General features: G+C 49.8%; 1 protein-coding gene across 1 annotated transcript in view; it reads right to left on the reverse strand.

Moving 5' to 3' along the window:
* Window positions 1-4: 4 nt before the first annotated feature.
* The window catches only part of LOC104276266 (voltage-dependent N-type calcium channel subunit alpha-1B-like), a gene marked incomplete at both ends in the record, with an annotated part of 56,937 nt that continues 41,739 nt past the window's right edge, over window positions 5-15,202 (reverse strand). Inside the window, 11 exon segments of the mRNA XM_009872521.1 lie at window positions 5-159; window positions 162-210; window positions 3,901-4,112; window positions 4,265-4,472; window positions 6,819-6,854; window positions 8,644-8,754; window positions 9,064-9,190; window positions 10,294-10,421; window positions 11,323-11,435; window positions 12,669-12,776; window positions 14,642-14,750. Coding sequence (XP_009870823.1) covers window positions 5-159; window positions 162-210; window positions 3,901-4,112; window positions 4,265-4,472; window positions 6,819-6,854; window positions 8,644-8,754; window positions 9,064-9,190; window positions 10,294-10,421; window positions 11,323-11,435; window positions 12,669-12,776; window positions 14,642-14,750 — 1,356 coding nt within the window.

The raw sequence follows: 15,202 nt of genomic DNA on the forward strand, positions 1-15,202 counted from the left end.
TGTGCTCCGACAGCCCGCGGCTCAGGCGTCCCGGCGAGAAAGTGGGCAAGCCGGTTTGGAAACTGGTGAAGTGCACGGGCGAGGAGTTAGCGGTCTTGTAAGTGATGCTGGGACGGGGGGTCAGTGGAGTCTGTGGGAGCTGCCTCCGACCCCGGCAAAAATAGCACCAGATGTCGACAGCAAGGGGCTCCCATTAACTGAACCACTGCCCTACATAAAAATTGGAACAAAGCAAATCAAAAAATAAAAAAGGGAAACACCAGACGAACACAAAAGCAGGCAGGTACAAAACAGAAGGAGAAGCAACAACGGAAGGGAGAGACAAGTCACAAGAGGAAAGAAAAGCAAAAAAAGAGAGAGTTTAGACAGGCACAGTTAGGGGGGAAGGAGGTTCTCGAGAACTAATTCAACACGAGATGTAGAGAGCTGGTGAGCTAAAGTTCTGCGAGCGGTAAATAAGAACAGAAACGACCAGAGCATCAGTGGGACGCAAACGGGCAGACGGCTCCAACAGGAGGGGACACTGTCCGGGGGGAAGGCATCCACAGCAGACACGGGCTCGACATGCACCTTACCTGAGCTAGGCGGGAGCAGCTCAAACCCCTACCGTTTGTTGGGTTGGTTTATTTGTTTGGTTGGGTTTTCAAACCCAATTTTACAGAACAGCCCTCTTGGCTTTGGGGCAGGTTTTTTGCAGAACTTTGCTCGGCGGTTGTGAACGCTACTGTCGGGCATCGTTTCTGCCGTCAGAACTGGAGGATTTGGGGGCAGACTGTTTTTTTGTAGTTTCGGGAGCTAAATGCATTTTGATTTTGATGAAAGAGCCAGAACAAGATTTTTTGGGTGGGCTTTAACTAACAAGCTCTTTAGACAAAAATGCATTCGCCTTCTCCTTAATATCACACGTTTCATTTTTGCAGTGGTAGAAGAGCCTGGCAGTTTCCTGGCTGACTAATAATGACACGTGGGAGTGAAATAAGCTACAGTAAGTCAAAAAAATACCACGAGTGAGAAGAACAGGACCTTGTTTTGGCTTTCCTATTCTCATTCTCCCAGGGTAGAACATGAATAGCCCTGCGAGCGCACTTTCAAAATCCCTCAGCCTTTTGTGACCTAACGTTTTGAGACCAGACGTTTAATTTTTAAAGAGCAGCTTTTCCTTCCTACACAGACATCAGGTCATCAACGCTTGTTCTGGCTTTGCCAGCGCGGTTTCCAGGGCGAGCCCGGCAGCGCTGGAGGCTACCAGCCCAGCAGCTGGATGAAGAGGTTATTTTGGCCACTGTTGCCCTGAGTTGTGCCACGTCCCTCAGAAGCAGAGGCAAAACCCTTCTCTGGCTTCCCCACATTTCAGCTTTACCCCCGGCTACAGACACGTGTTCCCATCCCAGGTATCCGTCCCCCAGGTGAGCTGCATCCCCGTGGTGATGGATGAGATGGTGACCACCACCCAGTGCCCTACGATGGCCAACGTCCAGGAGATGATGTCCAGCTTTTTCCAAGGGCCTGAAGCTGACCACCTCAAAATGACAACGCTCCACAAAAGAAAGCAGACCTAAATTGCTTTGATAAGTATTGAGCCATCTGAAAATGTTTTTTATTGCAAGATTTTCAAGGTTCTTTTATCCAGGACCAATTAAGGAAATGGCCTTGATTGTGATTAAAAAAAAAAAAAGTAAGGTCTTTTTTCAAAATGCTCAGTTCTGCTGTAACATTTTGAAATTCCGAGACGTTTCGGTTAATTTTAAAAAATGCTTTTTCCCAGATTCATCATGAAAAGGGATTTCTATTTAACCATTTACCTGCATTGAAAAGGAAACATTGAAATAATTCACTGAAGTTGCATAACACTTTCATGTGGGTCAAAGAAAGCAGTGTGAGTTGACCCAAAATGAAGTTTTTGTGGCTTGGTTTTCTTGTCTCCCAAAAACCAAAAAAACATACCAAGGAACTTCCCTTTGAACCAAACCTCTCCTGATTTTTGGCTTGACTCTAGCTGGAATGGAGTTGGCAGGGTGAAGCTCAAGCCAGTCTCTCTTTGGTCTATGCAGGCGCCTCCAGGGACTCGGTGAAATGTGCTGGGCCAGGGCTGCTGGTAAAAGCTACAAGTCCCAAGGAGAGGGACAGGCAGAAAGAAAATACTTGAGAGTTAACAAGCACCTTGTTATTGAGCCAAAATAAAGTGGGAAATGGACTGACAGAGCTTCTTGCAGACATCTCATTAAGACAAGGGGTCTTCAGCTCATTGGAACAGAAGGGACATGCTGGCTTGGCTTTTTTTTCAATTTTTTTTTTGGTCAGAGCAACTAGGGGATATATTAGCAGCTCTGCTCAAAGGAGGTAATACGTGAGTGGCTAAAATAAAGGGACACTGAACCAACAGACTTTTTCCTCCTTGCCTGGCTAAACCCCCACAGGACAATAGGGACTTCCCTGGAACTGGAGGAACAAGTCTGTTAAAGGCAGTTGGTGCCCTAACGCTGAACATCTCCGAACCATGGGAAGGTTTTTAATTAAAACGTAGGTGACGTTTAAAGCTCTGGTAAACTGAGCATGCAAGAAAGGAGAGGCATCGTGCCACAAATCAGTGCCACCTTGCTGCCTCTCAAACCAGAGGAAGAAAAGAAGAAATGGAATGAAAACCTGATGTGAAAGATCAGACGACGGCCAGTCGGGGACTGTGGCAAGCAGAACTGGGAAAAAGCTGTGAGGCTGCAGCTCCCTCTGGCTATAGCCACACACAGTGGCCGTAGCAAACCTTACATCAAACCTTACAACAACGTCACATCTCCTCCCAGCTGAGAACGACTGTGCCAAGCCTGTCTCATGCCCCGGGTGTCTCCAAAGCCCTCCCTATAATGCACAGCCCTGATGCCACAGCCTGGATGCTGCTGATGACCACGCAGGGACACTGAAAGGCATGGGACAGGGTGAGGGGACAAAAAAAACTGCTTCATTTTGCAGGTAGTGGGACACGAGGAAGCCTCGTCATTTAAATCCTTCCCCTGAGCTCTAACCTGTGTGGAAGGAAGGATTTCCTCCCGCTCCCCCCTGAGCTGATGTTGCTGCAGGGGCTCAGGGCTGGCAGCATCGCTCAGCCCCTCCCAAGCTGCAAATTTAGGGAGAGGTGCATTACTCGGAGAGCCACGTTTGCAGGGATCGTGTTGACCCGGGGCTGAGCTCTCTGCCCTCCCACCCAGGTCCTGCCTTCTCCTTCATCTCCCCCTTACTGTGATTTCTCCTCCCAGCTAGAAAGCACATTTGAAAGACTGATTGGACACTAGGGAATTTTCTCTCGATTTTTCAGAAAATTAACCTGCTCCACAGTACAGGGCAGATCTGAAGCCCACGCAACAGCAGTGGGAAAATCCTGCTAATATGAGCAAACCCTGCTGAAATCACTGCTCTGGCTGTCTGGAGTCCCTGCACTTTCATACATCGATCTCTTTGGCAACCACCAAATGTTCACGCACGGGGCGGTGGGAGGTGCCGGGTGGACACGGCTGGCAGGGGAACGGTTCATCTCAGTTGCCCAGGTCCCACGCCACGCTGCCAGCCAGCCTCAGCTCAGATACGTTTTCTCCCCCAGCATCACGAGGGGCCAGTTCTCAGGTCTCCCAAGCTGCTCGGTTGAAACCATGAGCCGGGGTGTCCTCAGCAGTGTGGTCTCTGTGAGATGCCTTGGGTCACTCACTCTGTAGGTGGCTGCTAAAGAGCCATCAAGTGACAACCCCATCCCTGTTTTGCATGAGAAGGACCAAGCAGGACCTCAACGACTTCATCTCCTACTGCCTGGTGATCCTCCTCCAATCCTTCTCCTTTATTGTAAGCAAAACAAGAAAAAGGTGCATACATCCCTGGAAGACCTTAGGGCTCTTTTCCCACCCTGCATCTCCTCACCTGTCTGTGTGGACCTTGCTCTGGGCCTCCGTTGGGTGAGGTGGGTCTGCTCTGGTCGGTAGACTTGGGCTGAGAACGGTCGCGGCTGCCATAGCGGTCGCAAGAGTAGAAGCGCTGCTTTTCAGAGGAGGAGGAAGAGTGCTGCTTCCTCTCTTGGGACCGGCCGCGTTCCTGCTTCTTGTCCTTGGAAGACGACTCACCAGACTGGGCCACTGAAAGAATAACCTTGGTTGGGGATTGCCAACACACGAGAAATCCCCAACCGTGGGGAAGGTCCTACTGTGCTGAAGGGAGCCCAAAATCACATCAGGTAACCCTGAAGGGAGGAGGACAAGGGTCCAATCCTGGTTTGCAAAGCGCTTACCAGCTTCTCCATCGGCCAGCTGATGGGCGGTCCTGTCCAAGGACTTCTGCTTCTTCTCTTTCCGCCGGTGGCAGCGGTGGTGGTGGTGGTGGTGCCCTTGCTCCGGCGGCATGCGCTCCAAGGAGTACTCGTAGAGGTGCATGGCGTGAGGGCGCTGGGGGGCCAGCGTGGAGACGGAACGCTTCATGGGGCTCGTGTCCGGGATGGGCTGCAAGGCAGAGGGAGGGGAGGCACGGAGCAGGGTGAGGGTCTGTGCTGCCCCACACTCAGCTGCTTCGTTCCCAGCGTGGGGAGGGTTGTACAGTAAGAGAAAGGGGCACGGAGGGGAAGGAGAAAAATAGTTAATTGGGTGTATAACTGGCAAGGGCAGAAGGACTTGTGGAATGGTAAGACTGAGGGTTAAATTTGAGGAACAAATGTGATCTCCGCTTGCTGGAATGGGCTTTACTTTTAGCAGAGTGCCAATCCACAGGTACCGCGGGCACAGAGCAAAATGCAGCACTTCACACCAAACACAGCATCACAGGAGTCGACAGTTGATTAGCAGGGGCACAGGGCAGCACAGTAGCCAAGCGTCTCACAAAAAGAATTCTCCAAGACTAGTTTCACCCAAAGCTGCTTCAGGGCATGGGGTCATCCCAAAGAAGCTCCAAAGAGGAAAGCATGAAAGCGTTGCTTGGGCATCATATGGAGAAGGAGAAAAATCAGGAATAAAGGGGCAAGGTACAGGCTAAGCCACTGAGAAATTACTTCTATCTCCCTGCAGCTGAAGACAACTCCCATCGAACACTTAAACTTCTCTTGTCCCACCTTATGGCTGGAACAAGCAGGGTAGCACATAAGCCCTGCAATTTTACCAGAATGTTTCCAAAATCAATGTCTTGAGTTTGCCACTGCTGTTTTCCCACCATTTGTGGCCAAACATCTGGGCACTGAATGGAACAACACAGCTTCCCATGGGCTCTGCTAGACCCTGTCCCTGTGCCAGTGACAACTCCAGACTCTGCTCCCTTCCCTTCAGGTTCAAAACCTGACAAAGATGCTCTGCAGAAACCAAGACAAGTGGCCTGTGGGACAGCTGTTCTCACAGCCTTTGCCTTCCCTACTGCCCAGGGGTAAAGCTCAGAAAACAAAGACAATTCCCCTGTGTCCTTCTCTTTCACTGGCCTCCAGCTGGCTCGTGGTGGAGACAGGACTTCACCCATCCTCTGGAGCCTTCCCTGGGTCTACCACTGCATCCAACCTGCGCGGCAGAGGAAAGACCTCAGAGCATGGCGTTCCACCCAGACGGGGGAGGAGCTCAGGACGTCCTCCCGTCCTGCAGCTCTCACACTTGTTTGAATCCACAATCCAATATGTACCTCCAATGACAGTTCTCGCAGAACATTTACTTTGCTCACTGTAACCTTTCCAAAGAGCCTCATATTGTTTCTACTGTCTACGTGGTTTTGTTTGCTTCTCCTGAAATCCAGATCTCTGCTGCCCTGTGGTATTTACACAATGCAAAGCCGGTTGTTTTGCAGCTCTGCTCGTTATTCGGAGCTGAAAGATCCGCTCTGCCCCCCTGCAGGCTGTCAGGGGTGGATTATCTTGTGTGCAGAAATGCAGTCTGGGATGACCCTTTGTTGGGTGCTCTCTCTCTTGCCAGGCAGTTACCCAAATTTTGGTGCTTCCCAGTAGAATGCCCGAGCTAGAAGGTTTGTCAGAGGCACCAGGAAGACACTGCCAGGGTGGAGGAGCCCGGCATCGCCCGCAGTGTCAGTGCGTGCCCGGGGGCTGCACCAGCTCCGGTAGCAGGACCATTTTGAGCTGCTTCTGTCTCCTCTTGTGGCCCCTGCTGCATGGGCAAGAATTTATACCAAATAGCTTCATATTTGTCCTCCTTGCTTAGTGTTGAGCCTGAAGATGGGGGAAGGCAGAGAGGTCTGTAAACCAGATGGTCTGGTGGGCAAAAAAGTGAAAACACTTCTCACTAAAACCACTTATAGAGATTTCCAAAATCCATAAGGGAGTTGCCAGGAAGAAGAAAACAGAAATTTCCTAACAAAAAGCCAGCCAAGTTGATAAGAAATGGGCATTTCTCTTTGAACTTTGGACCTGATTCTGTGCTTACCCTGGCGATAGAAGCTCCTGCTGACACTAATGGGAAGAGGCAGAGCAATGAACACCCTCTCCATAAATCCTGACAATGACGTTAACGGGGCATGCACAGACTCCCCGCAAGCCTCAGGAGACTGTAGCATAATCCTTCAGAGAATTACTAATTGCTTCTTCATTACCAGACCGATCGCTTTCACTTCCTCAATTCCTGCGCAACAAGGCATTACGAAAACAAATAAATAAGCAAAACAAACAAACAAACAAAATCCCTGCTATTACAGCGTGCGGCGTGCAATTGTGGGTCGAGGGAACTGCAGCAAAGTGGAAAGAGAGAGCAGCTGCGTCGGCGCAACATTGGACTCCAAATGAGAAGGGAGAAAAGTAAAGGGTTAAGGAAGGTTAATTATTTCTTAACATGGATTTAATAGGATACAACTTAGTGCAAACTACATACTGCTAGGTAACTCCCAGGTGACCGTGCTTTGCTCCTCTGCAAACAATTCGGACAAGATGAGAGACATTATTTGAAGCAGCCCCACAGTACAGCCATTGTCAGACATCACGGCAGATGTGCAGCAGACACGATGACAACAAGGGAGGGGAGGTGATGGGAGGGGACAGCAAAAAGGGAGGGAGGAGGTAGGATTGAAAGCATAGAAAGATTTATTTAAAAAAAAAAAGTAGAACATAAAAAGATAGAGGAATGACAGGCAAACAGAAAGAGAGACATCCAGAAACAGAAAACATTGCAAATAAGAGTTTTAAAGAACTCAAAGTTTGGGAGGGGAGCAGGAAGAGCGCATGAGAGGGAGGGTGGAGGGCATGGAGGGGGAAGACACACACAGAGAGTACATCAGTTATTCAGCCCAAGCTACAACCACCAAAACATCGTATTATTCAATGAGGTTAGATCCGCTCAGATATTAGGAGCCTGATTCATAACGAGACCAGACGGCTTCTGCGCGGGGCAGCTGCGTCCCGGGGAACACGGACCGGGCTACCACGAGAGACACTCGCTTCTGCAGATACCTGACCGCAGCGGAGAGCAGCTTCCCGCGGCCAGGCTGGCATTCGCTGGCATTGCTGCTGCAACCGCATCGCCTTGGGAGGAGAGATGCTGCTCGTGGTCTAGAATAAAGGACAACTTTGTTCGGGGAAAGGGGGGGAATGGAGGGAGTGTGGGTTTGCTTTGGGCTCGGTTTCTTTTATTGAGCGTGTTGAGCAGTGTTCCTGATAGCACAGGGGATGCCAGCTCTCACACAGAAAGTTTCTGGAGTCAGCTGGGAAATTTGCTAGCCAGCCAAGTGGAGACTGTGCCAGCCTGAGCATGTTAGCACAAAAAGTGCATTTATTAGAGGTATTGATGTATATGCAATACACAGGCTTTTAGGTTTAGGGTGCAGCATCTCTTTCACATTCTGCTTTCCACGGAGAGCAATGGAAAGAGCCCACACTCCTGGGCTGCTCGAGTGTATGAATCAGGCCCTTTACATGAGAGAGACACGACTATGAGCAGCAAGATGTTCTTGACACAGAGGAGGCAGGGCAGTGGCTGGAGAGCACCCGGGACAACAAGGTAGCAATGAACACATGAAATGCCCCAAAACAATCTGTGAAAACCACGGTGTCCTGCGCACTAAGTAGCGTCCCCAAGTTGCCACAAAAGCCAACTCGAGTGGTGAGATTTCTTCGCAAGAAGTTAAACGAGGGGAATCCTCAACAACAGTTTACTGACCAAACTCACAACACAGCGTATGCTAAATACCATGGAATGAGTTAAAAAAAGTACCAGGGAGGATGCTCAGTGTCTCAGTATGGCCTTCCAGGCACACGCTCCCTGGTATTTTCTGTACCTACGACATTTATCGAAGAGAACCAGAGCACATGTCCTGCTTGCCTCATGGCTAGGGCACAGGAGTGGGCCTTGGCTGTCTGGCTGGGTGGCACGCAGCCATCACTGGGAAACAGGCTGGCAAAGAGTGTTGTCCCCAGTTAATCAGAACAGACACTCTGGGGTTAGGTAGTCATCAGTTAGAGGGATTTCTCTGGGTTACTTTTTGCTACAACCAGAGATGAGTAAAGTTGAGGGCAGTGCTGTGTCTACACAGGAACACCAGCCATACAAGCACAAAGGCTGGCTACCTGTCTCCAGGTTCAGCAAGCACCTTTTAAAACAACTATTCACAAGAGACTTCCAACACCGTGGCAAGCAGAGAGAAGATCCCAAGTCCTTGACCTACTCTAAGCCTCTCACTGCCGCCGAAATCTCGCTCACTCACCTGAGTCTCAGCAGCCAGGCGTGGCATGGAAGCCGCCCGCCCCTGGCTCTCCAGACCTGGTTGGTGCTCTCCGTTGACAAGTGTGGGGCTGATCTCCCTCATTTCTACCACCTGATTGAAAGAAGAAATGGTTTCAGCAGCAAGAACATCAACATCGGCTTTGAAGCCAGCATCTGAGCAGGCTTCCAAGTTTGATTTACTTGTGAAGACATGCTCCCATGGCAAAGAGAGAAAATGAAGACTGTGGAGTGCCCAGGTTACTCTATCTACAGTGCTGTCTCCAAGGAACAGCTCTACTGTATTTCACCTTATCTTCGTCTGTTTTTTCTAAGCATTTTCTAAAATTTCCAAAAATCTATCGCATTTCTAAAAAGCTGCTGCATCTCACCCCGTCTCGACATCTTCACCCTGTTTGCTCACCCGTTCGATGGGGATTTCTTCAGAGTGGCCTCGTTCAAAAGCTGGTGCCCTGGTTTCATAAAACACGTCCTGGGTGCGTTGGGTCCCCCAGGAACTGGACTCTTTGATCCCACCCTCTGGGGCTGGCCTGTCCAAAGGAAAAGATGAATAAAGATTAACACTTTTGCAAAGAGAATATGGTGACCTCATTGTGAGGAGGGTAAACCACTCAGATACCCTTTGAGGTTTCACTTCTGAAACTGGCTGCAGGATGGGCACAGCTGCTGGTGAAGTTACAAGGTCCCCTGGGTTTTGCCAGGGCCACTTCCTATACAGGCTGAAGATCCCACGAGCAACAAGGAAATCAAGCCAGCCATCACACTTTTTTTTACTTTTTCAGTAATTAAGGAAAACAACCTCTGCAGCTTAAGTTCTGATGCAGAAGAATAAAGAATCTGGGAGTTTGGGCAAGAGCAGTTAGATCTTAGTCAAACACATCTGCGGCCAAGCTAACGTTCATTCGCTGACTGCACAGCAGTGCAGGTGGCCCTGGGTTTTGCTTTGAGTCTGATGTTGATTTTCCCATTGGAGTTGTTTGGGACATTCCAACTTCAGATGCCTGTCACTAAAAATTCATAGTGACCCAGAGGAAAGTCACCTGAAGAAGAGCTAGAAATGGAGAAGTGATTAGGGATCCCTGTTGCTATAACTGTTTCGTAAGCTCTCTGCGGAGGTGTTATTTTGCCCAAAGAGGAAGAGCCAGGTTCTGTCCCGGAAAGCCTCCAGAAGCTCTTGTTGTTACTAAGTGCCATAAGCTTGAGAGACGACTTTGTTCCCAAGGACCTTTTGACTCCCAAGAACTCACCGTGGCAGTGGTTGGTGGGTTGGGGTTTGTTTGGTGGGTTTACAATGATCCCACATTCCTGCAGGCAAACTCAGACTTACAACTAGCCACAATGGAAAACTCTCCCATTAGGATTCTCAGGAGACCTGTAAGGCAACACGTAGCTCTGGAGAACCCCAGGCTACCACCACAGGCAGAGCCACAACTGAAGCAGAGCCACACGGAGGCATTTCGGTAGCCACCGGTGGGAAATTGTCCCCGTTAGGGCATGAAGGGGTGGCTGGTCTTGATGTCACCAGCTGTGCCATCCTGCCCCCAGAGCAAGCGAACCACCGGGAGTCGGGGCTGATGCACACACCGACCTTCTCTGGGCTACAGCTTTGGAGGGGAGGCGACGGGATACTCACAACGCGCCCCCGTTGTTGAGCGAGGCCGAGCTTTTCTGGCGAAGGAATGCCTTTGCGTTGCTGAACGTCGTGGGCTGGGTTTGCTCCAGAGTGGCCTTCAGCGGGTGGAAGAGGGACACTGGTCCAGGCTGCGAAGCACAGGGGAAGGTTGTCAGAGACAGAGCTGTCTATGGAGGGGATGGGCTGGAGTGCTTCTCCTGGCTCATGAATTGGCACCCTGAGAGATCACCCCAGCCTCCCCACAGCTGCAAGGGGCTCTGAAGGACACTTGCTGCCCTCAGCTTTGCCCAAGGCAGAGTTGGGCTGCAATCCCCCTTCCCTCTAAAAAGGATCCTCCCGGTTCCCAGAGCTCAGGAGGGATTTCATGGACTGATGGGACCCACAGGGCTGGGTAAGTCAGGTGGCTCGTTGTGACCCCAGGTCCGCTGCAGCTTCCATCTGCGAGATAGATGGACGGACAGACAGACAGAACATGCTGGAGAACAGCTGGATGATCATCCTGAAATCCATACGTACGGACTGGTCCTACTGGTAAGCATCAGGGTTTCAATCCCAAGGTAGATGTGTGGGAGCATTTTCAAGCAATTGTAAAAAAAAATAAATCTTCAAATCTATTAGAGCTGACATGATTTTGAATTATTCCCATTTTCAAAAGTAACTTAAACGTTTATACAGCCAAATTGCCATCAGCTGTCAAAAATACTTTGGTGTCCCAAAGAAACATTTTGGTGTTCCCCAGTCCCTAGGTCACGTCTGAAAACAGGACTTAGACTGCCCAAACCTCACTTGACATTTTTTGGAAAAGACCTTTCCAGACCTACTGGAAAAGACAACTGCAACATATTTTTTTTTTTTTATTTTTTGAGAGAGAGAGAGGAGAAAACCTGGAGAGGCATCCAGGTTTTCTGGATGAAATGTACCAGTGACTCTTGTGGGACCTGCCTAATGCTGGAGAAGAGGCTGCCCAAGAGGAAAAAAAGGATTAACTCTCTTTTTGTGACCAAGAAGACCATGTTTTTGGCTGAGTACCTGGCACAGGCCCCCGGGCGGCTGGTGGACTTGTTCCCTGCTGTTCTTGTTCTGCTTGTAGAAGTCAAATATCATCAGCGCTGCGTAGACCTTCCCCACCGTCATCTCATCGGCTGTCAGATGGTGGTGAAATGCAGCAGAGGTGAAGAATGGGAAAGGATCGGGAGAAGAGTAAGTCAAAGAGCACAAGAAATAGCAAATGGGCATGAAAAAAAGAGGCGATATTAGAATGAGGCAAAACAGACACAGAAGAGCGGGGGAAAGCAAAAAAGACCAAGAAAAGGTTACAACAGACTTCTTCAGATCTCTGCCTGTTGCTGCTGTTCACGGCTGAGGAGCGTGGCCCCTGTCTCTAGCTCTCCGTGGCAAACATTCACAGAGACCACGCATAAAAAAAACCAGGCAGGAATAATCCTCTGTGGCACTGTAAGCATTGCCAACAGAAGAACTGCTAAATTAATACCAGACCCACAGCCAGCTTTTTATCAACAAAGGAGCTTTACTCCTATTTCTTTGAATTACAGTCAACCGGGGCATAACAGGCTAATATACATTTAAAGAGTATTTCATTTTTCCAGATGTCTCTTTTCACCCTCACAGCTACTCTACCAACCCTTCCCTGCACCCCAACGGAGCACTTAGTGCGGAGCAAAGCGTTAAATCAGCAGCAATATAGGCATCAAGAGAGGAGGGGGAGAAAAAGACTTAAGCAGTCACTGCCCACTGGTTTGCACATCCTCGGCTCCCTTGTTTTTTCTTTATTGCTCTGCACTCTTTCTCGTTAATCAGGAATCCAGAGGCCTTGTCTGGGCCAATCAAGATAACGGCAAACTTTCCATTTTCTTGTGGACATCATCAAGTAACACAAAGGCTTTTATTCCCCAAATATCTTCCTTCTGATTCTGTAAGTTCTCAGCAAACTTCTCTTTTCGAGATTTTTCTTGAGCTCAGATAGTAAAAAATGCTCTCCTGTCCCATAAGACACAGGCTGGAGGCAGACAAAGCTGTGAAAAAGCTCTGAGAGACGCCACACAGGGCACTGGTCCCTTCTTGGCACTCGGGTGTTGTGGGTTTTTTTCCTAAGTACAGGAAAACTACTATAGCATCATGAAATACATGCCTAGACGTGCCCTCAGCTTCCCTGTCCCTTGTGTGACCACAGCACGGAGGTGTGGGCTGTGGGGAGGGGACACCTCAAAGCTGAACACTTGCTTTCTTTGCTGCATCCTCTGGCTGACCGTGCAGCCAGATGGGGCCAGGGACAGAGCAGGCAAGGAGGGAGAAACCTGCTTGGGGCTTCAGAGGTGGCTGGGATGGGTTGGGTGCTTTGCTTGCGAAGCACTTACGTTTGTGAGGGGGCACCAGCAGATCCAGAGTCTTCTGGGACAGATTGGGCCAAACCAGTGAGATCTCCTTCCTCAGCTCAGCATCGCACTGGTGCTGTTTCACCCCCCCTGCAGAAAGAAAGGGGAGAGGAAGAGGCACGTCAAGAATAGAGAAAATCCTCATCCTGTCAGCAGGGACCACTGGTTGTGCAGAAAGCCCAGGAGGAGGCATTTTCCCTGCTCAAGAGAGCACCAAGCCAGCGCCGGCCGCAGTGGCTGGGGCAAAGGGCATCGGTGACCTCCTCCACGACAAGAGCGTGCGAGCTCAGCAGGACCATCAGCGCTTTAACCCACTGCCCCTCCGCTGTGTCTTGGGGCTTGAACTTAATTCCAGACTCATCCTACCTAAGTGCTTGTTCGGGCAGTGCCAGTGGAAAGCGGCGGCACCTGCCGCAAGGGACCTGCTCCGAGGAGCTGGGCTATGAGCAACGCCGCGACCGATTACAAACCCTCTCCACCAATACTTCTTCCCAAAGCCCTTGGCGACCAGACGGCAGCAGCATCAAACCACAGCTACACCACGAGGAAAAGCAGAAAGAGCCAAACCCGGTAGCGTTATTCAAATGGACAACGCGAGGGCTCAATTCACAAGTGGAAAGTGATTAAAGTCTAGGGAAGCCACCAGGCCAGCTCCCAAATGAACGCAGCGCACGGCAGGCAATTAAGCAGCTCATCTGAATGACAGAGATTATTTTTCTAAGAGAAAAGTAATGGGAGGAGGCTCGGGGTGCTCTGCTACACGGCAGTTTGAACTCCCACACAGAAACTCATTAGGGAGGGTTTATTAAGGGCCTGTTAGTCCCACTGAAGACTCAATTAAATGTAGCACATGAAACCTATTCAAACGAGGCTCATAACAACAAAACAGGTCAAAAACTCACAACCCACAGCAAATATCAACCTCAGAAAGAATCCAGTGCTATCAGCTGAGCTCTCTTCTCTGGTTCCCTTCTAGCCCGTGGCTAAAGAGAAGGCAGGGGAGCCTTTTTCAACTGAAACTGTTTGAATTACCATCGCTGACAGATAACCAGAAGCCTAAAGTAATACAAACTCTCAGTATCCTTACCTAGATGTTATCACTAAAATAAGGCACTGACCCCTAAAATCCCAGGCAGCCCTAAAAGCATCCTTAAAAATGAGTGGTACTCCCTAGGGAAGTCCCAGTGACTGCAAAATTTTGCCTTTTTCCAGCAGTGCTTGCTCAAAACATTAAAGGCAAAATTCAACCAACGTCCAAGGGTGGTAATTAATACGGACAGCTTGAATGGTTGGCCTAAAACTGCTTAGGAAAAGCACAACATCCTAACCCTGCCCTTTGTTCATAAGAGCATTGTTACCTCCTGTTCTCTTTTAAATTAGGTATAAAAGTGCTTTGACTGGTCATGCCTTGATTCTGACCCCAGCCAGCCTGATTAAACAGCCTAGCGACCCAGAGAAAAGGCCAATGTATTTTATTACATTACAATGTTTAATTGGGAAGTCAAGTAAATGCCTGATTAAACACTTAAATAATTAAATATTATCTCAAGGTGGAATGGGGATCACGGTACTGCTTCACTCCCAGCAGACAGCAACTGGGGAGGAAGAGCTGTTTATTCCTAATGCTGGAATGATTTGGAAGAGAGGTGTGCAAATTCCTCTTTCTGTTATACAGCAACAAGCACATGCACAGGGCTTCTTTTCTGAGAGCTCCCAGCTGGGATGGCCAGAGCTCTCCATATCCCATCGACAGGGATGCCCCAAAGGCAGTGATGCTCAGGAACCCCCCTGTTGCTTGTCCCCGAGGCTCCCGTGTCCCTGGGCACTGGCAGATGACAGGCAGGCAATAGGAAAACAGAAGTTCCTCCTGGGGCAGAGCTTTGGAGGGACACCAAGCCAAGAGACAGCTTGGGGGATGAGCCCAGGCATGCTGACAGACACCACCTCCCACTCACCTGAGGCCAGCTTGATTTCCAGGGCAGTGCGGATCAGGGCCATCAGTGTGGACGTGAAGTGGACGGTTAAATCGTCGGGTGAGATGGGCATGTTCATCCGCACCAGGCGCTGGAGAGAGAAACGCGGTGGCTGTGAGCACAGGTCAGGATTCCTCCCCCCACCCTCCCCAGCCCTTTCTTTTCCCCCTGCGAGCCCTTAAAATCAGCAGATTACAAACACGTGTTCACCTTTTGTGCACTGAGCTAAAACGCATCTTTTCCATTCAGACAGCAGCTCCTTCTTGGGAGCAGGTCTGAGCTGTCACGGTGGCTTCCGTGGTTAAACAGCTGATTTGCCAGCATTTGTACTGCAATCCTACAAAGACAGTTCTTCCCCATCCCCAAAAAAGTCAGTTTGAAGGCTCTCATCCCATTTCAGAGCTTAACACCCTGCTCCTCACAGTCTCCAACTATGTCTGCAGGCTCCAAACACGTGGCTGGTACCCATCACCCCTGCCTAAACCGCATGCTCAGGAGATATAAACCATGAAGCTGCCTCTGCCAGCTATTTTCCCTACCTTC

This window comes from Apaloderma vittatum, unplaced genomic scaffold (assembly GCF_000703405.1).
Source record: "Apaloderma vittatum isolate BGI_N311 unplaced genomic scaffold, ASM70340v1 scaffold8127, whole genome shotgun sequence".
NCBI classification, from domain to species: domain Eukaryota; kingdom Metazoa; phylum Chordata; class Aves; order Trogoniformes; family Trogonidae; genus Apaloderma; species Apaloderma vittatum.